We start from the raw sequence: 27,999 nt of genomic DNA, 5'->3' as shown, positions 1-27,999 counted from the left end.
CTGAGGAGCCAATCAGGTCGGGCCTTCCATTGGGCCCCTTGGAAGGAGCGACTGGATGGCCGCCCCAGTATGTGTGCGTTGCCCCCCTCCCCTTTTCTCCGAGCGCGGTGAGGTCATTGGCTGGCGGCGGGCTCCGGGCGGGACGCGTCCAATCAGCGCGCGGCTCTTGGGGGGCTTGAGTTATTAGGCGCCGCTCGAGCGCCCTCCTTCCGCAGACAGCTAAGGAGAGGCCAGCACATCAGGCCGCCATTTTTCTGCAATGGAATTAAATGGCCGACCCGGCTTTCCTTTGTTCCCGCCGCGCCACGCGCCTCTGTTAACACCCCACTCACGGAAGAAGGACGACTTTGATAAAACGAGCCGGATTTTTCCCATCTTTGTGTGTGTTTCTCTCTCTCTCTCTCTCTCTCTCTTTCCTGCCATGTAACTAGGTCACGGCACGCCCTCATGTCAGGCTCCGCAGTAACCAAGCAGTCCTCCCCCCAGTCCGCCTGCCTGGATGGGCCGCCTTCGGACCGCTCCTGCCTTGAGCCCGGTTCCTCTAGTAAACACTGACCCCAGTCCTGGCCACCTCGCCCAGTTAAACCCGCCTCCTTCCGTGCTGGCGGGAGCCCTGAAGTCTGGCAAACACCAACCATTAGGATCAGGCTTTTTTTTGGTTTGTTTTTTCCTTCCCATTGTAAGTACCCGATGATCCATTCTGTCCTTTAAGTGTAGTTTTCATGTTAATGATATATATAGAGATACAGATATATATTTTCCAAACGTCATCTGCATGTCAATTTTTTTTGTCTTGTTTCTCTGAACCAATGTGTTTGCACTGCTTTGAAGCTGAACAATATGGAGTCTGATGCTGAAGCTGTTGAGAGCACATCCCGTGGGGAGGGGGGTGGCCGTGATGTCTTCTAACCTGATCTTTGTTTTTGTCAACGCCAGAGCTCTAGGCTGGAGGAGATGTTTTGCTCTGCAAACGAGCTGAGGCTTTGATAGGTCTCTTTAGAATCAGGCTTTTTTCCCCAAACAAACAAACCCAAGCCCGAGCCCCTTCCCCGACTCTGGTAAGTATTCAACCCTTTTGCCCAGAGCAAGAGCAGGCCTGGGCAGCCAAGGCGGATCTCCCAAGGATTGTATGTGTGTGTGGTTGTGGTGGTGGGGAGGGGGTCGCTAACGTTGTGGTGGCAAAGCCTCTCTCCTTGTGTTGTCGAAGGTTGTTTTCCTTGTTCCCTCTTTCTCGACCCTCCTGCCTGCCAAGCCACAATGGCAGATGCTTATTTTGCTCTCTCTCTTTCTCTCTCGGAGGGAAATCGCTCTGCCGTCTGTAGCCTGAAGTCCAAGAAGCACCGGCTGGAGGAAGAAGAAAGAAAGACGAGGCTCGGCTGCCCTGCCCTCCCTCCCTCCCTCCAAGGCTTCCTTCCCCAGGAACGAAGGCACAGAAGAGCTCCAAGATGGAGGCTTCTTTCCCAGAAGCCCAACTCCATGGCGCCGGCCTTTCTTTCTCTGCTTGGTGCTGCCCCAGTTTTGTTCTCCATCAAGGCAGAAAACAAACAAACATTTTTCTCGGGCTGTATGGCCATGCTCCAGAAGTATCCTCTCCTGACGTTTCACCCACATCTATGGCAGCCATCCTCAGAGGCTGTGTGGCATGGAGAAGCTAGGCAAGGAAAGGAAAACATTTTTCTTTCTGTTTTTCCTTCCACTGTTTTTTTTAAAGTTCTCAGACCCAGGCGAAGGCTGTCTGTCTTGCTTTCCTGCGAGACCCAAGATGGTTGCCATTGCCAGCCCTTTTTTTTCTCTCTCTCTCTCTCTTTCCTGGCGGGGCTCCAGCCTGGGCTTGTTTTTCCGCTGGGCGCGGGAAGGGGGGAGGGGAGGGCCGAGATCCCGGCTCTTAAAGGCACAGGAGCCCAAGGAAGGAAGGAAGGAGGGAGGGCAGAGACAAAGGCGGCGAGGGGCTGGCTCCCTTTGTGTGGCCCAAGAATGGCGGCAGGAGGAGCCCTGCTGCCTGCACTGCAGGGACGGGAGAGCTCGGCTGGATGGGGCTGGAGCTGGGCTTCCTGGGCCTCCCCCTCCCTCTCCACGTGCCCAACCGGTCTGCCAGCCTTGCTCATCTCCCTGGCCTCCTCCTCCCTCTCCCCCCCCCCCCCCAATGACCCCTAGGAAGGTTGGCGAGGAGGGCCGACGTGGCCTCTTGTCAGAGGCAGCGGGCTGGATGGAGACTTGGCGTGGCTTTCTGTCCTGCCTGCCTTCCTGGCCAAGGCTTCCCTTTGTCTCGGCCTCCCTTCCCCCTCGGGCGTGTGGGGGTGGGGTGTGTGTATGGGGGGGGGGAGAGAGAGAGCTTCCGCGCCTGCCTGCTTGCTTGCTTGCCTGCCTCCCTCACTCAAGAGCGGCTGCTGTGGCAAGATCTGATCTGACAAGGCTGGCAGGGGAGCCCCAGCCAAGCCTAAATTTGCTCGACAACAAAGGGGTGCTTTCTTGACACTTTCTGAAACAGCACCCCGCTTCTTTCTCCTCCAGTGCCTCTCCAGACATTACGGGCTCTTTCCTTGGGAAATTCCACTCATCTGCCTGCCTGCCTCTCTTTGTGCCCAGAAAGAACCCTTCGGCCAGCCAGGCCTCTTCCTTGCCCAGTCTTCAGGAATGGGGGGCATGGGGGTGGCTCCAATCCTTGGCTCCTGCCAAGGAGGAGGCCCAGGGTGTTGTCTCCACAGCCTTTGTGGGGAGTGAAGACATGCCAGTCTGCTTCTGTCAGGGACCAAAGATCTGCTGGAGAGGTAAAACCGGTTTGGAAGCAGCAACAAGGCAAAGGAGCAGGCTGTCTGTGCAACACCGAACAGAACGCGGTCAGGCTCCTGGTCTTTGTGGGAGGGAAGGAGATCTAAGCCATTGCTTAAGCCAAGAGGATTGCCCGTTGGGGGCAGGGAGGGAGCGAGGGCAGCGGAGGAGGAGGAGGTGACTCTCTTTCCAAAGGAGACAATCCTGTGGAGTTACACAACCGCCACTTGTTTCTCGGGTGCCATTCCAGGCTGCGTTCTTTGTTTTTTGCGATGATAGTGGGAGCGTGGCTCTCTTGCAATGACTCAACCAAATTGCTTGATGACTTGTTTTGTTCCTTGGTTCCAGATCCCTTTTAGAATGGAGGCTAGAGGAATGTGAGGATCTTCTCCTGGGATCACTGCACACATGCCTAGCCTTACTTGGAAGGGTTGCCCCATAGAAGACGGAGGGAGATTGTGTTCTGTTGCTCCCTCCCCCAGTGAATGGTTTCCAGTTACAAGAAAGGAGGTGCCGACTAAACGTTAGGAAGAGCTGCCTGCTGGTAAGAGCTGTTCAACCATGGAATGGCTTCCTTCCGAAGGTGGTGGGCTCCAGATCAGGTTTAAACAGAATTTAGACTATTATCTCAGGGTGCATTACCAGTCAGTTCCGGCTTGGCAAAAGGCTGGATTAGATGGCCTTCCAGCTGCCTTCAGAGACGTGGTCTATGGCAACGTTTTCTACCCAGTAAGTGACCAACTGGAAGGAAGTATTGATGCACACTTTTCTATAGTGATGTGACACTAATTTGGTCAATTAGTACATGTATTCTTGAGATTCCTGTGCCTGTAATTGTGAGCTACAGATCCATTAGCTGGAGTTTTTGAATTCCTTTCAAATTACTACAGAGTAGGCACGAGTGGCTGCTAGAAAATACAGGCTTGTTCCTGCCATCCTGACAATCCAGTTCATGATGTACATCCTGCCTTCCTTATGCTTTCCTCCTGCCCTCCCCTTTCTGTCAATATAATGTAGGTCACTACGTGTCTCCTACTTGTGACCAGGGGAGTTTTCTCTGTCTGCATCCCTTGTGATTGCTGCTAACATTTAGTGCTACTGAATTTCCAAGGCACTTCATGTACATGCTCAGGAATTCTTACAGCTGCTCTATACAGTTGGCTAAAATTATCACCATACTGCAGATGTGGAGCCCAGACTGAGAGATCGCATGTGGCAGGCAGACACTCAGTAACTGCAAGGTTGAGGTGAGATCTGAATTGGTGATTTGCCAGTTTGCAAATACAGCCCTGGTGAACCTGTGGCCCTCCAAAAGTTGATGACGCACTGCTGTCATCACAACTAGCCATTGGTCAGGCTAGGAGGAGCTGATGGGAACTGTAGTCCAAAAAGATGGAGGGCACAGGTTCCCCACTTCCGCAGTTTAGTGTGTGAGCTTCCTCTTGTGTTGATATGCATGGAATGAACACTGAATTATTCAAAATCTATTTTGTGCTAGGCCTAGGTAGGGAAACTAGATAACTTGCTTTCTAGCTCAGAGATGGAATTGGCTTCACATAGAATGTTTTAATATACACAAGAGAGGTTGATAAGAAATGCAATTATTATCAGAAAGACTTCAAATATTTCTAGCACAGGAACTTAAAAAAAACTAAACATAGGTATTTCTGTCTCTGAATTAATGTAACCTTTCCATATAGTTAGTTACTGTGTCTGTAGCAAATATTTTGCAAAATCAGAAACAAGTTTGCCTCCTTTTGTTTACCTTTAAAGTTTCTCTTTTACAAAAAAAAAATAGCAAACCATACACATATTTCTTTCTCACCCAGGCTGTTAATGATGTCAAACTTGGGTTTGTATATGGCATACAGATACATTCTAGCTAAAATAGATTAAGCAACTAACCTTGGGGCCATTGGCTTATTTCTCATCCTCAGCATTATTAACCGAAAGGCTTCCCTGCCTGTGAAGAAAACAACAGTTTTTTTTTTTGTTAATTGAAACTAAACTTCAATCTTGCTTCAACAAGCTGCTTATAAAACATTCTGGACCTTGTCAAAGTAGCCCTTTCTGCCACAGGAAATGTTTAGTTGGAGGATAGTATAGAAGAGTGTCCAAGAAATTCCACTTGACTGCTGTGGATGGGTGTAGTTAAGAAACAGCATGCCTTCTTAAGTAAATTGCCTGGTAGAAGCCTCTTACACACACACACATACACACACGTCTTCCTACAGTACATTGTAGAAGCTCTATTTTCTCTCTCCCTGTATTTGTTAACCTGGAAGCTTATTTTAAAAGAAGTATTGTTTTATTAAATCTCCAGATTTTCTTGAAGGATTAAATGTTATGAGCCAATTTCACTTCAACTATCTTTGTTAGATTTAAACCTTTAAGTCTTAAATTCTTTGGAACGAAATCATATACATTGCTTTCTGAAGGAAACACATGACATTTCTTACGGTTTCTGCATATCATGATCCATCCCTACACTAGCTATCCAGTTAGCGCCTGCTTGTACTTTTTCTGCAGGTAACTGCAGACTGTTTTACTGACCATGGCTGTGTAAATCTCTCTGGGTGTTGTTGTATTGCCCTCCCCTCCTTTCCTAAGACACAAGAGATTTAAGGCCACAATAAATTCATGTCGGATTTGAGCCTCGGTCAGGGTTCAACCTGCTAAGTGCAGTGTTGTTTTAGGGTAAAGCCTTTGAAACTGATTGGCTAAAGTGCTGTCAAGACTTCATGTTCAGTTACTCAAAGCAGTTTGCAAGTGAGCTTCTGTGAAGGAAAGCTATCAGTCCTTTGGGACTGCAGTCTCATTGGGAATTGGGAAGAGGTCTTGGCAGTGGGGAATTTTAAATAGCAGTTAGCTTTAAAGCAAAGTGTCTAAAGAAAGAATGCTAAGTGTTGTTGTGTGCCTTTGTGTTGTTTCTGAGTTAGAGTGAACCCCTTGTGGGGTTTTCTTGGCAAGGTTTATTCGGAGCAAGATTGCCTTTGTTTTCCTCTGAGGTTTAGAGAGTGTGTGACTGGCTTAAGGTCACCCAATGGGTTTCCATGACCAAGTGGGGATTTAAACGCTGATCTCCAGAGTGATAGTCGAATGCTTGAACCAATGTTGGATTGAGAAAGGGGCAGCTTTAAGGACAAGACAAAAGATTAAACTGGGAGTGAGGCTTGGTATCAACTTCTAGCCTCAATACTGGGTGGATACATTGGATGAGAAATGGATGCTAGGGACCCTACTTATGAAATATGATAGCTAAAAGAAGAGTTTAGTCAGTGGCTTGACAGGGAGGGAGCAGAGGAAACTGATGAAAACATTGTCTGGAGGAAGTGGAGAAAGAACTTGCTCTCTTACTAAAACCAGTTGTCTAGTAAAAACAATGTGGAGGCCATACCACAAAAACCTTCATGTACAATTTACTACAGAGTTAATAAACTTCACTGCTACAAGGTGTGGCTTAGACGGCTTTAGACACATTTCTGAAAAGTATGCCTATCAAGAGTTAATAGCTATTCTATGTTAAATAAGGTTTTGTTCAGAGGCAGTGTGCCACTGCAAATGAGTTGCTAGGAAGCAACAGATTTGCCTCAAAGGTATCGCTATAGGCTCCATTTGACACTGGCGGATACTATGAGAATCAAGATGTGCGAGCAGCTGAACCTTTTGGTTTGATCCAGCAGATCTTTATGGTTCTTAAGATGTACAAAAAAGTAAAAGTCGGGCTATGGTGCATGGAGTTGCTAGACCAGGGAACGGTGCATGCGGTTGCAGAGCCTATAGCCTGAAGAAGAGCTCTACTCTGGATGCAGTGTGTTGTGAAAAATTAGCTGAATTTTACATAATTCAGAAAAAAAACTAGCCAGATCTTTTGCTGGAGAGTATAAGTCAATTAGATTGTGTAGTATGCATGTACTCAATCATCTCTTCGCTCGTTATTCCAGAGCAAAGCAGATTTGAGAACAGTCATCATTGGGCTACACTGTCTTTGGGTAACTGCTTGCTGTTTGTAAGCCCTGTCCTTCCTTGTAAACTATTTTGGGAAATTGGATAAATATAAGGATATTGGGAGACTTTTTTTTTAAAGAACCACATATGCTTGCAAACGACCAAGTGGTAAAATAGACAGCACAATCTTGGCTTCAGAATGCCTACTTTAGAACGGTAAGTGTTTTCTTCTGACAAGTGAGAAATGGGGAAGTAATGTAATCTTAAATTGCTTAACGATAGTTGCTGCACAGGAAACCTGAGGCCCTGGCCCTACACATGTTGTGATGGAGTCCACCGCCTACTTCCTGTTTATGGTGTTGAGCACTGCCCTGGACTAATAGCTCATAGATTGCCTAGCTACGTGTGACGTGTTGTACAACCATGCAATTGTAACCTTTTCCATTGTGGGACCCACCATATGTTTTAGACAGCAACTTTCATAAGTTCTAGTCAGCATGGCGAGCAGACAGCTTTTATAGAATTTGAAGTGTTGACACAGCCAGAGTGCACTACATATAATTCCCGCCATACACTCATGTTCTCAGGGGATGTTTCCTCCAGTCAGCCAGGACTAGGTTGGAAACTCTCGCGCAGAGGACCTTTTCTTCAGCTGCCCTAGACTGTGGAATGATCTGCCAGAAGAGATTCGACAGCTGAAAATTTAAAACAGCATTCAAGACCAGTCTTTCCTAGCAGGCCTATCCAGATGGTTTTTAAATTATGAATTTTATAGTATAGACTCATTGTTTTAATATGTATTGCTCTTTATATGTTCTTTTAAACTGACATTATTTTTAAGTGGTTGTTGCATTTTTAATTTACATGTGTTATATTTTAATCCAGTATTGTTCTCTGTCTGATCCATAGGTAGCAGCGGGTAAGAAATAAAGGTTCTTTTCATCATAATGATATTTTGGGGAAAGCTGACATTGTGTAACCATGATTTTAGGGCCTGGTTTTTAAAAACCTACTTCTAAAAAGCTTAAGATCTTTGGATGTCGTGGTTCTAATGCTGACCTCATCTGTGGTGTCTAAATAGAGTCTGGTTCAATGGAAAACTGTCCATTCAAAGAGTAAATTGGTATTCATGGAGCTATTCTATCGCAGCAGTGGATGAAGTGCAAGTGCCCTGTTGTTATTGGACTGCAGCTCCCGTTAGCCCTGCCCAGCTTTGCCAGTGGTAAGGAATACTGGGAGTTGCAGTCCAACTGCATCTGTTTGCTTGCCCTTTTACCTACCCCTGCTCTACATACAGATATATGTCAGCTGTTTTCATTTGGCTGTAAACAAAATATGCATCCCAATAATACGTCTGTAGATGACAGTTACTGGCAAATAATATTGGTGGTCTGTTGAAGGTATTACCTGTGTTGTCTGAGGAGGAAGGAAAAAACCCATCTCCTGTATGGACAGTCATTAATGTGCAGACCTTTAATTTCCCAAAAAAGTATTAATGCTTGAACCTTCCCTCCTCCTTGAAAACTAACATGATTCATGGACCTGCCATGCTACTGCCCTGTAAGAAATCATCTTGGGATTTGTATGCCTTCCCCTTTTTCTTTCCTCCTTCCTTCATTTTTCTAATAAAGAATATATTCACCTTTACTGGCCTACTGTCTTCATGGAGTTGTCCCTAAAATTGTGAATTAGTCATCCTCTGGTAGCACTAACTTTTTATTTTCACAAACCACACCAAAGTGATTTGCCTTTCAGCAATAGATACATAACTGCCTTGGAATGAGAAAAAGTTGGAGTAAGTTCTCTGAATATTTGTCTCCTTACTATCAGTTTCGGATATAATTCAGCTGAGTTTGTGTCAGACCAATTGCACTAACTTCCAGTATCTTTTAATAAAATTAATAAAGTGAAAGAGTAGTGTAGGCCTAATAACTGCAGTTGTTAGAGAATGAAATTTACCCATAGATTTGGCTTTTTGATTGGTTAAAAATAGAAGTTGTATGTACTTAGGGTAAAGTTAAAGGTTTCCCCTGACATTAAGTTCAGTCGTGACCGACTGGGGGGGTTGGTGCTCATCTCCATTTCTAAGCCGAAGAGCCGGCGGCGTCCATAGACATCTCCAAGGTCATGTGGCCGGCATGACTGCATGGAGCGCCGTTACCTTCCTGCCAGAGCGGTACCTATTGATCTACTTACATTTGCATGTTTTCGAACTGCTAGGTTGGCAGGAGCTGGGGCTAACAGCGGGCGCTCATTCCGCTCCCGCGATTTGAACCTGGGACCTTTTGGTCCGCAAGTTCAGCAGCTCGGGACTTTAACACACTGTGCCAACCAGTTAAGTTGGTCTGTGCCATTATGTCCTGCATCTGCTTTGAGGATGCTAGAAGAAGAAACAAAATGATAGAAATATATTGTTTTATGCAATCCAGGTTTTCTATTAGTGCCAGTAATTATATGTTTATAAAACTATGTAACATGATTTTTGTTCCTGGGTTATACATGTCATTTCCTAGTTGGTTCTATCATAAAACGTTAGGAAAAGTTTATTAAACTGCAAATACTTTGTTTGCGCAGTCTTCACAAAACGTTAAAAATGGCATATTGAAAGGTTGAATTGAATGGCAGCCACAAAAACAAAGTTTCTGAAGCATAACCACTACTTTCAAACTAAGTACCGCACAATTAAACAAGAATAACACTTTCAAACCAAGAAGAGATTTTTTTCTCAAATTCTGTTATATAGTGTATTAGTTCATAGTTCTAGATATTTCCTCTCTGAAATGTTTCTCATTAAAAAGCCTAAGTGGTAAGTTAGAAGTTATTTCCCCCCCTCTGCTAAGACTGGCATCCAATAAGCCATGGTATTTCATTTAAAGTCAAGGGTTCTTGCATGCCAAACACATTTTGGACAAATATTGCAAGCTGATTTTGGAACTGGCAGTATCCAGAAGTCATTTGCCATGCAGCCTGTGGGGCTGTCATTCAAATGAAAAAAGATCCAAAGCCCTGTTGGATGCAGGCTATAAATATATTGTGCTTTTGGATCTTGGCCCTGTGTTCTTGCTTGGACAATTGACATATTCCTTGGCCAGCTGCCTCTTGCGTTTTGAACTGGTAGTTTCCCTTTCGGAGTTTTCCAAGGCATGCATTACTTTTGTCCAGACTTGGAAGGCCATCTAGTGGTAAAACCAAGTAATGCAAAATGTGCAGCTATGTGAACTCGGCATAAGATACTTTAAAACAGTTTTTCTCCAAACAAGATTTTGGGTCATTGATACATTTGGGTTGCAGTCCTACATCCTATAAGAATAGTTGAACTTGGGGGTTGTTGGGTTGCGTATAAACATTGCAAGCTAAGTCTTCTAACTCAGAAGCTTACCAATTTTGCGTTCTGACTTTTCACATCATTCGGAACTCCCAAACGATAAAAGACGATAAAATAGAAACATAAGCAACCAAATAAAAAGCAAAAGGAAAGGAAAGCCAGCATGCCAAAAGTTTCATATATCACAATTAGGTTGGGAGAGCCATCATGGTGTAGTGCAGAGCTTTCCAAACCGTGTGTCGTGACATGTTTGAGTGTTGGCTGCAGCCTGTAGAAACCTCTGTCTATATGAAATACTGTAAGCAATAAATCATGAATTTTAAAAAGTATAAATGAAAGGTTTTCATATTCATGAGATATATGTTCCCATACATTTCATTATTACAATTTATATGTCTTTATCACTTATAATGGGCTGGTTTAAACTCATTTGCTAATAAAACTGAATTACTGTGTCACAAAGTGATGTGTGTCTAAAAAGTGTGCCACGGACATGAAACGTTTGAAAAGCTCTGGTTTAGTGGTTTGAGTGTTGGACTAGGACTATGGGAGATCCAGGCTGTGATCCCTGTTCAGCCATGGAGGCCCACACTCAAACTTTATTCAAGCCATAATCTGTTAACCTCAGAGGGTAATTGTGCCAAGAAAATCCTTGGCTAGGGTCACCATAAACATGAGTGAACATGAAGACTTATAACAATGACCATAAAAGTCTTTAGTTGGCTACTAGTGGCCCCTGAGGGTTAAAAACTCTTCACTGGTGTAACATTTAATCCCTCATGTACCATGGTCAAGATTTGTGTCACATTCATGAACACTTCTCACCAGGAACAAAGGAATGTGCTGTTTTAGAAGTGTTTCTTACAAATCATATTAGGAATCTCAGGATTACCTAAAAGTGCTGGCCTTGGAGCAGTCAAGACTTCAATTATTGACAAATCTTGGTGCAGAACCTCAAGTCCTTTCATTCTAGACTACGTCTGAAGCTTGTAATGTGGACAAAAAGGACTGGGAAACACTATGTTGGCCTGAACAAGTTGAAGGACGGCTCCTTTTCATGAATCGGTACCTTTTAATTGGCTGAAACAGTTCTAGTTATCTAGTTAAGTTATTAGAGTTCTGAGCTACTAGAAGGCATGGGGTGGATTGGGGGAGTTAACAGCCATCTGAGATGAGACATTTGCATTTAAATTGGGTTCAGAAGAGGCTCCCCTACCTTGTAAATTCAGATTAAACATAAAAAGCTGGAAGTACAGCCTTCTTGAAAGGTCCTTCTCCTGCCTGAATTCTAGGCCCACCCCATTTATGTTAAGTGTTGACCTAATCAACACTCTCATTCAATGAGAGTTCTCTAGCCGTAATTAATAACGGGATTTGGGCTTAAACTTGGAGAAGTTTGCCCTTTTCCAATTATTATTGGCTGGTATTCAGACACATCCAGAAATGGGTTGTGTAGCAGCGGGAGGAAATTCCTCGTATTAAACTCTAGGAAGGAATCTTCTCTCCTGATGTTAAACAAGGAAAAAAGGATCAACTATTGACTCGAATCTGATCCTCACCTTTTTGAGCTAAATTATCTTGCCAAAATTAGATCTGTGTAATACGGTCATCGGAATGCTGAGCCAAAGCCAAAGAGGAAGCTGCTTCAGGAGCTCCTATTTGAGGGATGCCATCTGTAATTTAATTGTCATAATAATAATACTTTATTTGTATTGCACCCTATCTCCCTGAGGGGACCCATGGCTCAATGCTACGCAATCCTGGGATTTGTAGTTTGGAGATAGGGATGCCCGGGGTTTTTTATACCATTTTGGGGAAAAACTCCCCCTTTTCAGGTGATAAGGTGGTCAGCAGCTAATGACTCACATCTATAATATATGTAGCTAATGATCCCCGTCCCCTCGATCATTGCTTGTTGTAATTGTTATTGTTTATTTTAATTGTATAGTTGTATCTGTTTTAATACTGTATCTTATCTGCTGACTATGTAGTGCATGTTGGTTTTATGATTGGAAACTGCCCTGAGTCCCATTGGGGAGATAGAGCGGTATATAAATAAAGTTTTTTAAAATTATTATTATAAATGGCTTGCTGTATTGTGTCTTGTTATAGATGTGTCATTAGTTGTTGACCACCTTATTGTCTGAAAAAGGAGTTTTTCCCCAAAACAGGGTATAAAAAACCCAGCCATCCCTGTTGCACTGATACTGTACCTGCAACTGGACTTTTTCACTCATTGTATTGGAGGTTTTCATCCTGTTTGGACCTTGACTGACTTTATTTGCGGAGACTTTTTGTTTTGAGAGCGAGGCTCCATTCTTATCTTCTCCGTGTGACCAACCGTCTCTTCACTTTTTTACTTCTTTTGGAAGAACTTCTCCTTGAACTTGGACCCCTGAAGATTACATACATTGAGACTGATATCAGATACTTTCTATTTGAGAGCAGTTCCTCCTTTTTCATTGTATTTTCCATGCTACTGTATTGAGCTTTGTGCTGGGGATTGTGGTGTCACTATATGCTATATGGTCATTACAGTTCTCCTTCTGCATAGACTATATTGTGTTTGTTTAGATCAGGGGTCCCCAAACTAAGGCCCGGGGACCACATGCGGCCCATCGAAGCCAAGGAAGATGCTAGCATTGCGGGGTAGGAGGGAAAGGCGTTGGTGCGTACCTTCCAAAGCTTTGCTTGTTTATAATGGTATTTTAATTATTATTTAATTAATAATTAATTATTAAGGGGCGCTTTGCTAGTGCTTTTGGTGCACAAAGGCAGAAGGTTGGACTAAATGGCCCAAGGGGTCTCTTCCAACCCTTTTTATTATTTTTACTATGATATGATTATGATTCACATTGAGGCTGTATTTGTTTTTTTACTTCAAAATAAGATACAGTAGAGTCTCACTTATCCAATGTTCTGTATTATCCAAGGCAGTCTGGCTTTTAGTAATCAATGTTTTGGTAGTAAATGTTGCAATGTTTTGGTGCTAAATTCGTAAATACAGTAATTACAACATAACATTACTGTGTATTGAACTGCTTTTTCTGTCAATTTGTTGCAAAACATGATGTTTTGGTGCTTAATTTGTACAATCAAAATGTAATTTTAAGTTTAATACAGTAGAGTCTCACTTATCCAAGGTTCTGGATTATCCAAGGCATTTTTGTAGTCAGTGTTTTCAATATATGATATTTTGGTGCTAAATTCGTCAATACAGTAATTACAACATAACATTACTGCGTATTGAACTACTGTTTCTGTCAAATTTGTTGTATAACATGTTTTAATTTGTAAAATCATAACCAAATTTGATGTTTAATAGGCTTTTCCTTAATCCCTCCTTATTATGCAAGATATTCGCTTATCCAAGGTTTTGCCAGCCCGTTTATGTTGGATAAGTGAGACTCTACTGTGTGTGTGTGTGTGTATATATATATGTATATTTATATACAGCAGAGTCTCACTTGTCCAGCACTCGCTTATCCAACGTTCTGTATTATCCAACACATTTTTGTAGTCGATGTTTTCAATACATCGTGATGTTTTGGTGCTAAATTCATAAATACAGTAATTACTACATAGCATTACTGCGTATTGAACTACTTTTTCTGTCAAATTTGTTGTATAACATGATGTTTTAGTGCTTAATTTGTAAAATCATAAACTAATTTGATGTTTAATAGGCTTTTCCTTAATGCCTCCTTATTATCCAAGATATTTGCTTATCCAACATTCTGCCGGCCCGTTTATGTTGGATAAGTGACTCTACTGTATATATATAGGCATTAAAGGTCCCCTACTTATATGGTTTCCATGTTTCGGGGTGCTATGTGATTCAGTATTCCCTGTCTTAATAATAATAATACTTTATTTTTCTATGCCTCCACCGTCTCCCCGAAGGGATTGGGGCCGCTAACTTGGGGCCAAGCTGAAACAGAAACAAAATACAGTAGAGTCTCACTTATCTAATGTATTTGTCCATTATTTTATTTTGTGTATTGTTGGAATGTTTTAAGTTTATGTTAAATATGTTGTTGTTGTTCGGGCTTGTCCCTGTTGTGAGCCGCCCCGAGTCCCTTCGGGGAGATGGGGCGGGATATAAAAATAAAGTGTATTATTTATTATTTTTATTATCTAACATAAACGGGCCGGAAGAATGTTAGATAAGCAAATACATTGGATAATAAGGATGGATTAAGGAAAAGCCTATTAAATGTCAAATTAGGTTCAAAATAAGAGATGTGCAGTGTGCATAGGAATTTGTTTATAGGTTTTTTGTTCAACTATAGTCCGGCCCTACAACGGTCTGAGGGACTGTGAACTGGCCCCGCGTTTAAAAAGTTTGGGGACCCCTGCTCTACTGTATGTGAAGTGTGAACTGCATAGGAATTTGTTCATAAAAAAAAAACCATAGTCTTATGTCATTCTTTGTATATAAAAGTTCTGTTCTGCCTCTCGATAACAGTCTGGCCCTCCAACAGCCTGAGGGACCCCAGTTTAAAAAGCTTTAGATCCTATTGAGAGCCCCACTTCTGAGGGGACTCCATGGGATGTCCCTAAACGCCAGGAGCCGAGTGCCAGGCTAGCAGGGAGTGGGCTGCCTGCCATTCTCCATCCTTGGCAGGCCAGCATCTTGGAGAGCAAGCTCGGCGGCGCTTGGGACGGTTCCTTCCTCGGAAATGTCGCTTTCTTCGAAGCGGGAAGCAGCAGCAGCAGCAGCAAGCGGGCGCCCGCCCTTTTCTGTGAGGGAAACTTCGAAGGCCAGCTCCGACCGCAGCCTTCCCCCTCTTCCTCTCAGCCCGCCCTGAGTGAGGAGCTTCTTCTCTCAGTTTTTCCCCTCAGAAGCGTCTTCCCGCGCTTTCCCCCCCTCATGGCCCACGGAAAGGACGGCCGCGACCCGGCGAACCAGGGAGCGAGGAAGAAGCCCGGCCAAGAAGCCCGCCAGGTCAAAATGGTGGTGGTGGGCGACGGCGGCTGCGGGAAAACCTCGCTGCTCTTAGTCTACGCCCGAGGCGCCTTCCCTGAGGTGAGTGAGGGGAGAACGGGACCTTTCCAGACGGCTCTTGTTAACCAGCCAATCAGCGGCCGCGCTTTTCCCGCCCGCCCGCGCGCCCCCCGCCCCAATTGGCTCCTCGCCCTGGGATGCTCCAACCTCTGGGACTCCAACTCCCAGAAGCCTTCGCCAGCGTCGCCCACGGTTAGGGATTCTGGGAGTTGAAGTCCAAAACTCCTGAAGGACCTGGAGCCAGGATGGAGGGGCGCTTTGGGCCTCAGGGTTCAGGGCTGCTTGCCCAAGGCACACTCTCTCAGCCTCAGAAAAGATGTGACTCCATTATAAGGGGTTCTCTTGAAGCTGAGATCCTGTCAAGACCCAAATTGAAGGACGTCTAGAAGCGAGACAGTAGACTCTCACACACAGCCATATATCCCAGGATATCAAGGCAAATGATCCACAATATCTGCTTTGGACTGGGTTATATCTTGAGTCCACACTGCCATATATTCCAGTTCAGTGTAAATTCTACGCAGCTGTGCGGAAGAGGCCCCACACTCCATGACGATAGATGTAGTTTCCGATTGCTTGAAAGTTCCTATTCAAAATAAGTCTAATCCGATACCAATATATATACCGATCCAATGTTCTGGATTATCCAATGCAATCTGCCTTTTAGTAGTCAATGCTTTCAATACGTTGCAATATTTTGGTGCTAAATTCGTAAATACAGTACAGTAGAGTCTCACCTATCCAACGTTCTGGATTATCCAACGCATTTTTGTAGTCAATGTTTTCAATACATCGTGATATTTTGGTGCTAAATTCGTAAATACAGTAATTACTACATAGCATTACTGTGTATTGAACTATTTTTTCTGTCCAATTTGTTGTATAACATGATGTTTTGGTGCTTAATTTGTAAATTCATAACCTAATTTGATGTTTAATCTCTATTATCCAACATATTCGCTTATCCAACGTTCTGCCGGCCCGTTTACGTTGGATAAGCGAGGCTTTACTGTAATTGCTACATAACATTACCGTGTATTGAATTGCTTTTTCTGTCAATTTGTTTTAAAACATGGTGTTTTTTTGGTGCTTAATTTGTAAAATCTTAATCTAATTTGATGTTTAATAGGCTTTTCCTTCATCCCTCCTTATTATCCAGCATTTTCACTTATCCAGCGTTCTGCCGGCCCATTTATGTTGGATAAGTGAGACTCTACTGTATGTAGTTTCCAATTGCTTGAAAGTTCCTATTCAAAATAAGTCAAACTAATCTTATACCAATATATATACCGATCCAATGTTCTGGATTATCCAATGCAATTGGCCGTTTAGTAGTCAATGTTTTCAATACGTTGCAATATTTTGGTGCTAAATTCGTAAATACAGTACAGTAGAGTCTCACTTATCCAACACTCGCTTATCCAACGTTCTGGATAATCCAACTTTTTTTGTAGTCAATGTTTTCAATACATCGTGATATTTTGGTGCCAAGTTCGTAAATACAGTACAGTAGAGTCTCACTTATCCAACACTCGCTTATCCAATGTTCTGGATTATCCAACGCATTTTTGTAGTCCATGTTTTCAATACATCGTGATATTTTAGTGCCAAGTTTGTAAATACAGTAATTTCTACATAGCATTACTGTGTATTGAACTACTTTTTCTGTCCAATTTGTTGTCTAACATGATGTTTTGGTGCTTAATTTGTAAAACCATAACCTAATTTGATGTTTAATAGGCTTTTCCTTAATCCCTCCTTATTATCCAACATTTTCGCTTATCCAACATTCTGCGGGCCCGTTTATGTTGGATAAGTGAGACTCTACTGTATGTAGTTTCCGAGTGCTTGAAAGTTCCTATTCAAAATAAGTCAAACTAATCCTATACCAATATATATACCGATCCAATGTTCTGGATTATCCAATGCAATCGGCCTTTTAGTAGTCAGTGTTTTCAATACATTGCAATATTTTGGTGCTAAATTCGTAACTACAGTAATTTCTACATAGCATTACTGTGTATTGAACTGCTTTTTCTGTCAATTTGTTTTGAAACATGGTGTTTTTTTGATGCTTAATTTGTAAAATCTTAACATAATTTGATGTTTGATAGGCTTTTCCTTAATCCCTCCTTATTATCCAACATTTTTGCTTACCCAACGTTCTGCCAGCCCGTATATGTTGGATAAGTGAGACTCTACTGTAGTTGTTTTTGTGCCACAAACTATCTTGAATTGAGCCGAACTATGAGGAACTAAGAGCTGACACATTATTGCCATTAACAAAATCCAAACTTTAAATTTACTATGGACAAGACACTTGTTTTACTTACCCCTGTCCTCGTTCAAACCTTACTTTAGGATATTACTAATTTTAACCTTTTTACTCTGTATTTGTACACTTATCTAGGAGTGGATTATTAGGCCACAGGTTGGGATGTTTTGTATCTTTACATGGTTTTATTGTACGTATGCGTAAGTGTGTACGTATTGTATGTTTTACATGTTTTGATATGGTCAAAAGTGACTAATCAGTAAAGAATGCTATTATTAATTGTATTATTATACAGTAGAGTCTCACTTATCCAACACTCGCTTATCCAAGGTTCTGGATAATCCAAGCCATTTTTGTAGTCAATGTTTTCAATACATCGTGATATTTTGGTGCTAAATTCGTAAATACAGTAATTACAACATAACATGACTGCGTATTGAACTACTTTTTCTGTCAAATTTGTTGTATAACATGATGTTTTGGTGCTTAATTTGTAAAATCATAACCTAATTTGATGTTTAATAGGCTTTTCCTTAATCCCTCCTTATTATCCAAGATATTCGCTTATCCAAGCTTCTGTCGGCCCGTTTAGCTTGGATAAGTGAGACTCTACTGCAGGGGTCCTCAAACTTTTAAAACAGAGGGCTGTGGAGGGGCCGAATTATCATTTGGAAAAAAACCCGAACAAATTCCTATGCACACTGCACATGTCTTATTTGTAGTGCAAAACAACAACAACAATGAAAGAACAATACAATATTAAAAAATGAAAACAATTGTAACCAACATAAACCTATCAGGATTTCAATGGGAAGTGTGGGCCTGCTTCTGGCCAATGAGATAGTCAGGTTAATTAGGATTGTTGTTGTTGTTGTGTGCCTTCAAGTCATTTCAGACTTTGGGCGAGCCTGAGTCTAAAATTATTTATTTATTCATTTACTACATTTATTTATTACATTTATATCCCGCCCTTCTCACCCCGAAGGGGACTCAGAGCAGCTGTATGTACATACAATATATTATATTAGTAGCATAGCACAATATTAGCATTATATATTACTATATTGAACTATACCACTATACTGTAATATTATATGTAATATATATCATATAATTATTATATGATATTATTAATATTATATTGTATAACATAATATTTTATCAATATTATATGTATATATATTATATTATTTAAAATGATATAAAAATGTATTATAAAACTGAGGGCAGGGGCCAGGTAAATGACCTTGGAGGGCCGCATCCGGCCCCTGGGCCTTAGTTTGGGGACCCCTGCTCTACTGTATTGAATTGGTTGAGACTCTAGGATGAGATATTCATTGAAAAACTATTGCAACATGTGCTCTAGCAGGATGTCCCTCCCGCAAAAACAAAGTGTTTGCAGTTTAATCAACTCTTTCCATGTTTTAATGATAGAACCAATTAGGAAATGACATTTATAACCCCAAGAGAAACTTGGACCCAAACTTGCATTATCATCCACTAGCCTGGGTGTTTCAAACATTACGTAGGGAGAGGTTCATGTTGCTGGTTTTTCAATGGTTGAGCAAGGTTTTGAAACCTCGTTTCCCGGAATCGTCGCCCAAGCAACGTCACTCTCCATGCAAGGCCCATCAGCCTTATATATATATTTTCTCCAGCCCAAACGCGGGCGGAATTCACGCTTTCAGGCTTTCCGCTGGGCCACGATCTCAGGAAAACGTTTGCCCTATTAACTCGACCGCATAGCGGCAGGATGTGCCGACAATGGGTCTTCCTGTCACAGCCTGAGCTGTTAGCACATTGGAGCTGGTTGCACACTTTGGCATTTACGTGCCTGAGTATGAGAACACAGCCATTTTCAAACTAGTTTTGCAACACAAGTGTGTCCCTATTGCAAAGTTTGGTCATCACAGTGGTGGGACGAGCCCGGTCAACATCATAGAATATAATCATATTAAAATACAAAATAAAGTTGTTGTTGTTGTTGTTATTGTATTAAAAATATCTGAAATAATGTCCCACCGAAGGAGGGGACTGGGACACAACAGAGCCATGGAATCAAATGACAGGAAAAGAGATTCCACCTGAATTAGGAAAAACCCAGTGGAGTCTCCTTCCTTCCCTGAGAGTTTTTAAACAAGAGCCTAGATGGCCCTCTGTCGGGGGTGCTTTGATTGTATCTCAGTGTGGACTAACTGCTTGGTGCTTCCCTCTCCCGGCAGCAATACGCTCCTTCTGTCTTTGAGAAATACACCACCAGCGTCACTGTGGGCAAGAAAGAAGTCCTCCTCCACTTATACGACACGGCAGGTAATCTCGCTTTTTGCTCTGTTTTGTTAAACTTTTAGACTGGCTTTGGCAACACAAGCCAATCCTTGGCATGGTGGCCCTGGAGTAAGAGTTCTGTGTATTTTTCTTGCACTATTTACCACTCCACATCAAATACCCGCTGCCTGGGAGTTGTGCAATTTGCACAAATGATAGGTTTGTGCCATCCGACCTTTGTTTCCATGCTGACTAAGCAATGCAGCATGGCACGGGCAATGGGGTGAAGGGAGGAGGGCCTCAAAATGACATGTTTATTTCCCGGTGACATCACAGAGGTGTTGGATTATGGTTGTATGTGTATGAAATGCAAATCAAGTGTTTTCTGCTGTTGTGCAAGAGTGTGTGTTTCAGCAATGAAACAGTTAACAGCAGGCTAGTTTTGACTGACAGCCTGTTGTGATCGCTATGACCTATCAGGCGTTGGAGGTCAGAACTTCCTGCAGACTGAGGAATGTGCTTTCTTATCTCTGAGTGTGTTGAGCTGTGCTTGCCGAGGCGAGAGGCATAAGGGAATGCCAGCTCAGAGCGATGGCTTTTGCTGTGCTTTGTAAATATGTTTGTAGGTATTGAAAATAAGTGTTTGGACTTCAGACTACGGATGTGTTTGAGTCTGACACTGAAGAAGAATTGGTGAGGCAGACGATTGCAACCAATTCATCAGGGTGCTGGAGCAGATGATTGATGGAGTTTGAATAAACCCACACAGCATGCACCCTGACCCCACGCACGCTAACAAGAGGGTCACTAATAATAATAATAACCCAGCAACAGCTGTTTTGTCCTGTGTCCATGTTGTTGTGCCCATGTCTCCTGTGTCAATATAACAATATATAATACTCATATTATGCTATACTAATAATATAATATATTGTATATACATAATGGCGCTCCATGCAGTCATGCCAGCCACATGACCTTGGAGTTGTCTACGGACAACGCAGGCTCTTCGGCTTAGAGATGAGCACCAACCCCCAGAGTTGGACACGACTGGACTTAACGTCAGGGGAAAACCTTTACCTACCTATATACATATAATATTGATAATAATATTATAATGTAATACAATATGATAATAATACACTATTATAATTGTATATTTATATTACATGTAATATAACTAATAATATTGCAGTATAGTGGTATAGTACAATATAGTACTATATAATGCTTATATTGTGCTATACGAATAATATAATATATTTTATGTACATATAACTTGTAAGCCACCCTTTGGGGTGAGAAGGGCGGGATATAAATGTAGCAAATAAATAAATAAATTGTGGTACATGCTTTGACTTTTACCCATAGAGATAGGCCTGGTGAAGGGTTCTAGAAACTCAGAAAAGACCCAGTTCACAACTATGTTGCACAACAGACACTTTTTGATTTTTTTTTTGTTATTTGCTGTTGGCAATGGCTGCCCAATGAATGTTCTCATCTATGTGCAGCACTGCAAGGATGTGTCAAACAACATAGAAACCCTGACAGCTGCACAAAAGTAACTACAGAACTCGAAACAGATACTTTTGAGCACCTCTTTTTTCTAAAACTACAGCTAGGAGGAGCTGTCAGTCTTAGAAAAGACCACTTTCCGTTGTGTTTTGACTCCTACGGTTGTTTCGTGGAGGGGTGCAGCAGTCATGGATTTCTCACAGAGCGATGGTTTGGTGAAATCACCAAAACCTCTTACAGATCCATAACATCCGTGCAAACCAGGTTATGCTTTCAGAGCGTTTCTGTTAGTCTGTTGCAGCCATGAATTTTGTACTGCACATTTAGACAGAAACAGATGTCTACGTGGTAGCGCAATATGTTAAACCCTTGTGCCAGCTGAACTGCTGACCTGAAGGTTGGGTTGCTGACCTGAAGGTTGCCGGATCGAATCTGCGAGACGGGGTGAGCTCCTGTCTGTCAGCTCTAGCTTACAGGCACATGAGAGAAGCCTCCCAGCAGGATGGTAACACATCTGGGTGTCCCCTAGACAACGTCTTTGTAGACAGCCAATTGTCTCACACCAGAAGCAACTTGCAGTATGTTCTCAAGTCACTTCTATTTCCTCTCTGTTTTAGGGCAAGATGATTACGACCGCCTGCGACCGCTGTCCTACCAAAACACCAACGTGGTTTTAATATGTTATGACGTCATGAACCCTACTAGCTTTGAGAACGTATTGATTAAGGTAAGGCACTTTGGGCTCTAAAAATAATTCAAACAACATCTGTTGGGCCAGCAGCTCTCAACCTTGAGTTGCTTCTGATGTTGTGGACTCCTCTCACCATTTCTTTTGTTTCTTGAGACTTCTGGGAGCTCAAAACTTAGACTAACAAATGGTCTAGGTTTTCAAAGTAAGGAAGGAAAAGCCGAAAGCATGAAGCACACCAACATCTTACCTCTAGCCTTATTTCAATCCCATTTCAGGTGAAGTGGACACACTTGTCTCCTCACCAAGCCTTCCAAAGACTACTCTGCCATTTTACTACTCTGCTTCCTGAATACAAAATAAATTGTGGGAGTTATGCTTTAAAACAATATAGAGACCATATAAACATTCAGATTGCCAAAAGTATTCTCCTTTCTCATTGGGACCCTTTTCAGGAGTGCTATCACTATTGTATTTTAATATATGTATTTGGTGGCGGTGTGTTTTAATCTATGTATTTTATGGTATATATCTTATGGTGGTGTATTTTAACTGTGTTGTGCCCAGCCTCAAGCTATGAAGAGAGGCGGGTAACAAATAAATATTATTTTATTATGACACAGCAAACAAGATAGATATGCTATCTATCTAGTTTGTAGTGCGGTTTTCTTGTACTGATTCTTTGCTGTGTTTTGATGACTTTCTGATTTTTGACTTCAATCAAAGCAGGTTCTTAACTTTATTATTATTATTATTATTACCACCTAACACTAGAGGTGACGGGCTGAGTACTGGGAAGACAAAACTTCTTAGCCATCTGCTTTTCTTTCCACCTTCCCATTACAACCCTTTAATCTCTTTTCTTGCCAGTGGTCACCTGAGGTGAACCACTTCTGCCGTGGGATCCCCATCGTCCTCGTTGGCTGCAAGACGGACCTCCGGAAAGACAAAGAACATCTGCGCAAACTCCGCTCGGCTCAGCAGGAGCCCATCACTTACAGCCAGGTAGGTACGCAGCAAAGGAGTGTTGGAACTCAGCCACATCCTGCACAAGCTTGTAGTCCTCATCAAGGACTTACAATTGGCAAATGAGTTTGTCTGTCTGCCACTCTGTTCTTCCAATCACCTTTCTGGTTAGACTGATACTTCTCAGGGTGTCATGATCTCCAATCTTTGACATCTCCGGTTGGCTGACAAAGAACAGATGCCAGCCATAAAATGGGCCAGCCATGAAACCTCAATTACCCTCTGGTATGTGAGAACCCCTATATAAATGGGCCAAAGAGAAGGTTCTGGTATTCTGTACAAATTGTTGGGTTCTCTTCTCCCAGTTGTGCTGTGGGTCAGTCTTCCACCAGAAAAAGCACCAAGACACACGCTGGTAGATTCCAACAGGTTTTATTGTACAGAATACCAGAACCTTCTCTTTGGCCCATTTATACAGGGGCTCTCACATACCAGAGGGTCATTGAGGTTTTATGGCTGGCCCATTTTATGGCTGACATCTGTTCTTTGTCAGCCAACCGGAGATGTCAAAGATTGGAGATCATGACACAGGGATACTTCTCACTTTCTGAACACATGGCAAGCTCCGGAGTCCTCCATTTTGTTCTTCTCCTGTGAGCATGAAGAGAGACAAGGTGTCTGCTGTGAGTTAGTTAGATAGATAGGACCTGTGTTTACTTTCCTATTTAGGCCGGGTTTTCGCTCAGCAGGTTAAACTCAGCAGTGAATCTTATCAATTGAAAAGTTGGCAGATCAGAGTCTGGGTCAGGGTGAGCTCCACGCCTTTAGTTCAGCGTCTGCCTACCTAGTGGTTCAAAAGCAAAAATGTGAGTAGATAAATAGGTACCGCTTAAAAGTGGTATTTAAGGCACCCATAAGGAAATGCCAGAAAAATGCCGGCAATTCAATCAAGGAGGAGTTTACGAACAAAGCTTTTTAGTAAGGAGATGGAGCAAACCCCCCCCCCCCCAAAAAAGGTGGCCAGAACCAAGCACAAGCCTCCAAGATGCCAAAGATGGGAAAAGCCTATATATACCTCTATCTATGTACAATTGTCTGTCTTGCCAGAGTATAAACGGCATTGAATGTCTGCCGCATGTGTATGTTCTGTGATCCGCCCTGAGTCCCCTTTGGGGTGAGAAGTGCAGAATATAAATACTATAAATAGTTATGTCATTATTTGAATACAGTCTTTTGTAACTTTTAAGTGTGACTGTTTTGCTGAAGTTCAATTGCTCTACTGCTTTTGATCTGCTGCTACTGCTGCTGCTTTACCTTTTTTGGACTGATTTTTCCTTCTTTGGAACCAAACTCCCAGTGTCATACGCAGATTAGGATGTGTATGTGCCTTCAAGTCGACGTATGGCAACCCCGTACATTTCAGAGAGTTTTTTAGGCAGATATCCCGGCCTGACGCCTTGTCATTCTCCTCCTTTCCAGGGTGAAGATGCTGCCCGCCAGATGAACGCCCACATTTACCTGGAGTGTTCTGCCAAGTTCCGGGAAAATGTCGAGTCCATCTTCCGGGAAGCCACCAGCATTGCTCTCAATACTATGAAAAAAGCCAAAAAACAAACAAAATCCAAGCCGTGTGCCATATTATGATACTCCGGACATTACACGGACCCGGCCAAAGCATCTTGCCAGATCTCTTCAGCAATGGGCAAGCAATATCTTATTTCAAACTGTGTGTATATATATATATATATATGTAAAGACTGGATTTGAATAGGAAAGCCAACTTGTTTTCATGTAGTACTTTCTGCTTTGGGAGCTTAGGATTTGACTACTGCAAATAACAAAATGTCACAACATAGCTTTCTTTAAAATACAGTAGAGTCTCACTTATCCAACATAAACGGGCAGGCAGAATGTTGGATAAGCAAATATGTTGGATAATAAGGAGGGATTAAGGAAAAGCCTATTAAACATCAAATTAGGTTATGATTTTACAAATGAAGCACCAAAACATCATGTTACACAACAAATTTGGCAGAAAAAGTAGTTCAATACGCAGTGATGTTATGTTGTAATTACTGTATTTACAAATTTAGCACCAAAATATCACGATATATTGAAAACATTGACTCCAAAAATGTGTTGGATAATCCAGAAACTTGGATAAGCGAGTGTTGGATAAGTGAGACTCTACTGTATATATAAATGTAATGTGCATAATTCCCATGGAGTAAACAACAAAACCACTGGACCAAGTCACACCAAATTTGGCCACAAAAGACGTAGTCATCCAATCAATCTGCATGCGGTAGTGTCAGCAAAAATGCCTAGGCGTGTCCGTGCTGACACGCGTGTCATACGTTGGCCATCACTGACCTATGGGGTTATTACACCCCCTAGATGTGGGTGAAACGTCAGGAGAGAATGCTTCTGGACCATTGACATACAGCATCAAAAACTCACAGCAACCCAGTTATTCCAGCCATGAAAGCCTTCGACAACACTCAAATCTTATCTTACTTTTTTTCTTAAAAATGGAAATATGGTGTGGTCTTCTCAGCACTGTTTGCACATGACAGTATGGCAACTCCGTCATTCCTGTTTGGGGCAACATTAAAGGTAGGGTGTTATTTTAAAATAAGCTCACAATCTCTCTTCATTTGCAAGAAAGATATTTAACAAGATGCCAACCTCAAAGACCCCCTTATAATTGAGTAACAGGTTTTGTACCAAATAGCATTGGATCTGTATAAGAGACCGTTGTGATCCACCCCGAGATCTTTCCCGTCTGATTTCCACAAGAGTGTATTTAAATTAAGGGAATAAAACTGCCGTGGGAGAGAGGCATCTCTTGCTTCATCTTGCCTGCCACTCTTCCGATGCATTTCCTAACCATGTGAGCCACCCTCACAATATATACTAATATATTATTATATTATTAGGATGAGATCTGACAACAGCAAAGCCACTCCACAGTGGAGGCAGTTCTTTATTTGCCATTATTTCCTTACCCCTCTCAAGGCATAACAAGGTTTGGCCAGAGATGGAGAACATTCATTCCACTTTTGTGCCGGCAAAGTAACATATTAGCGATAGCATTCATTGTGTTTCAAGACATGATCTAGTTATTGGGTTAGAAGACGCTCAGGCCTCCCTCTCCCAAGATAAAAGAGCCTTTATATATGCTCTATATCAGTGGTTCCCAAACTTATTTCCAGAAAAAATATGATTCAGCGCTCCTTGGAAAGGGGGGCGTGGCTTAGAGGGGTGGGCGTGGCTCCTGATCAAGAGGGCGGGGCTGAGCCTCTCCCCTAGTCCAAGATGCAGGGCTGGGAGGGGGAGGTGGATGGGGACACAAATGGGCGGCCAGGACTGGGATGGGCGGAGTTACGAGCTCTGAGGCAGGGCTGAGCATCTATCCCTGTCCTGCAGCACCTGCCAGGACACGGGGCAGGGCTAGAGGAGGGGGCGGGGCCTCTTCTCAAGTGTGTGATGGGGCTGAACCTCTGTACCCCATGTTCAAACAAGCGCCTCAGGGGAGGTATACAGAGGCTCAGCCCTGTCTCAGGAGAGGTATAGAGGCTCAGCCCTGTCTCCAGAGAGGTATAGAGGCTCAGCCCTGACTCAGGAGAGGTATAGAGGCTCAGCCCTGTCTCCGGAGAGGTATAGAGGCTCAGCCCTGTCTCAGGAGAGGTACAGAGGCTCAGCCCTGTCTCAGGAGAAGTACAGAGGCTCAGCCCTGTCTCAGGAGAGGTATAGAGGCTCAGCCCTGTCTCAGGACAGGCATAGAGGCTCAGCCCTGTCTCAGGACAGGCATAGAGGCTCAGCCCTGTCTCAGGACAGGCATAGAGGCTCAGCCCTGTCTCAGGACAGGCATAGAGGCTCAGCCCTGTCTCCGTAGCGGTATAGAGGCTCAGCCCTGTCTCCGTAGCGGTATAGAGGCTCAGCCCTGTCTTGGGCTCTTGGATCCCTAGCTCCGCCCTCTGTGTCCCAACAAGAGCCTCAGGCAAGGTATAGATTCTCAGCCCTGTCTCAGGTTCTTGGGAAGAAGCCCCGCCCCTCCCCTGGCCCCACCCCCATGTCCTAATAGGTGTCATCACCGCCCCCTGGATTGCTTCAGCGCCCACTGGGGGGCGGTAGCGTCCACTTTGGGAATCACTGCTCTATATGTTGCAGGGGAAACAAGCAGCGAGGAAGAACCGTACACAGTCCTGCTCTCATATTATCCGTACAGGGGGGCCCATGTGATTCCCGAGGTCCCTCGTGAGACCAAGAGGGAACAAGCGATAGTTCTGGCCATTTTGGGTCAAACCTTTCTCAAAAGGACACGATTCAGAAGGTGACTTTGGTATCGTTTCCCGTAGAGAAAGCACTTCCCGTAAAGAGCCAGAAAGAGTCCGAGAGGTGGGACGCCAAAAGACAGCACTAAATCAAAGCTTTATTCCAGAATAAGGGTCTTTCCGTTGTCTCCGGAGAGTCTTTTTTTCCCCCTGGGAAGGCCAGAGGTTTGGGGGGGAATATAGTGTGCTATCCGTCGGCTACCGGCTGGGAGAGAGCGGCACTGGCCAGCGGAGGAGGAAGACTTCAGGGCACGGCGTGGATGGCGTTTCTCCAGGGTTGGCTGAGCGCAGGGTCAGCGTCGAAGCAGGAAGACCGTCTGGGACACGAGTCCAATCACAGTGGAGGAAAGAGCAAAAAGAACGACAGGGCCCCGGCTCCGAGCGCCTCTCGCAGTCGTCCGTTCTCACAACTTCTTGAGCTTGTTCTTCTGGAATTTGGTGTGCACCACTTTCAACGTCGTCAGGAAGTTGCCCAGGAAGAGCACCAGGAAGGTGAGAGCCAGCACAAAAACCTGGAAAGAGGAGAGGGCGGGGTGTGCAGTACAATTTAGATAAGCATCGTGCCTCCAAAGGAGAAAGAAACACCCTGAAATCTTGGTGGAATATGAGCTCCTTGTCCGGAATATTAAAAATTAACTAGGTATTATTAATTATCAGTTCCTCCACCCATGTAGATGACAGAATTGTATTTGATGGCTGATTGATATTATTAACTATTATAATACCTCTGTTTTATATTGTATTTTGTTTTTATTTTGTTTTATTGTAAATTGTATGTGTGTTGTTTTTATCTGATTATGTTGTTCGGGCTCTTGCCCCATGTAAGCCACCCCGAGTCCCCTTGGGGAGATGGTGGTGGGGTATAAATAAAGTATTATTATTAATTATTATTATTAAGAACAA

General features: G+C 43.2%; 3 protein-coding genes across 6 annotated transcripts in view; 1 reads left to right on the top strand and 2 right to left on the bottom strand.

Moving 5' to 3' along the window:
* setd1b (SET domain containing 1B, histone lysine methyltransferase) overlaps nt 1-196 on the bottom strand; it is a 58,557-nt gene extending 58,361 nt beyond the window's left edge. Inside the window, exon 1 of the mRNA XM_062958740.1 lies at nt 1-196. The gene's annotated coding sequence lies outside the window, so the exon portion shown is untranslated.
* rhof (ras homolog family member F, filopodia associated) lies at nt 186-27,986 on the top strand. The gene is made up of 5 exons (XM_003227929.4): nt 186-15,071; nt 19,548-19,635; nt 21,723-21,832; nt 22,664-22,798; nt 24,239-27,986. The coding sequence occupies exons 1-5, from the start codon at nt 14,916-14,918 to the stop codon at nt 24,401-24,403; spliced, it is 654 nt and encodes a 217-aa protein (XP_003227977.1). The 5' UTR covers nt 186-14,915; the 3' UTR covers nt 24,404-27,986.
* tmem120b (transmembrane protein 120B) overlaps nt 27,175-27,999 on the bottom strand; it is a 79,563-nt gene continuing 78,738 nt past the window's right edge. For all 4 annotated transcript variants that reach the window (XM_062958752.1, XM_062958753.1, XM_062958754.1 and 1 more), the window contains one exon: nt 27,175-27,608. In XM_062958752.1, the coding sequence (XP_062814822.1) occupies nt 27,501-27,608 (108 nt within the window). In that variant the 3' untranslated portion in view covers nt 27,175-27,500. The remainder of the gene's footprint in view (nt 27,609-27,999) is intronic.

Source organism: Anolis carolinensis, chromosome X (genome assembly GCF_035594765.1).
Source record: "Anolis carolinensis isolate JA03-04 chromosome X, rAnoCar3.1.pri, whole genome shotgun sequence".
NCBI lineage: Eukaryota > Metazoa > Chordata > Lepidosauria > Squamata > Dactyloidae > Anolis > Anolis carolinensis.
This window is presented reverse-complemented; position numbering and strand designations above follow the sequence as displayed.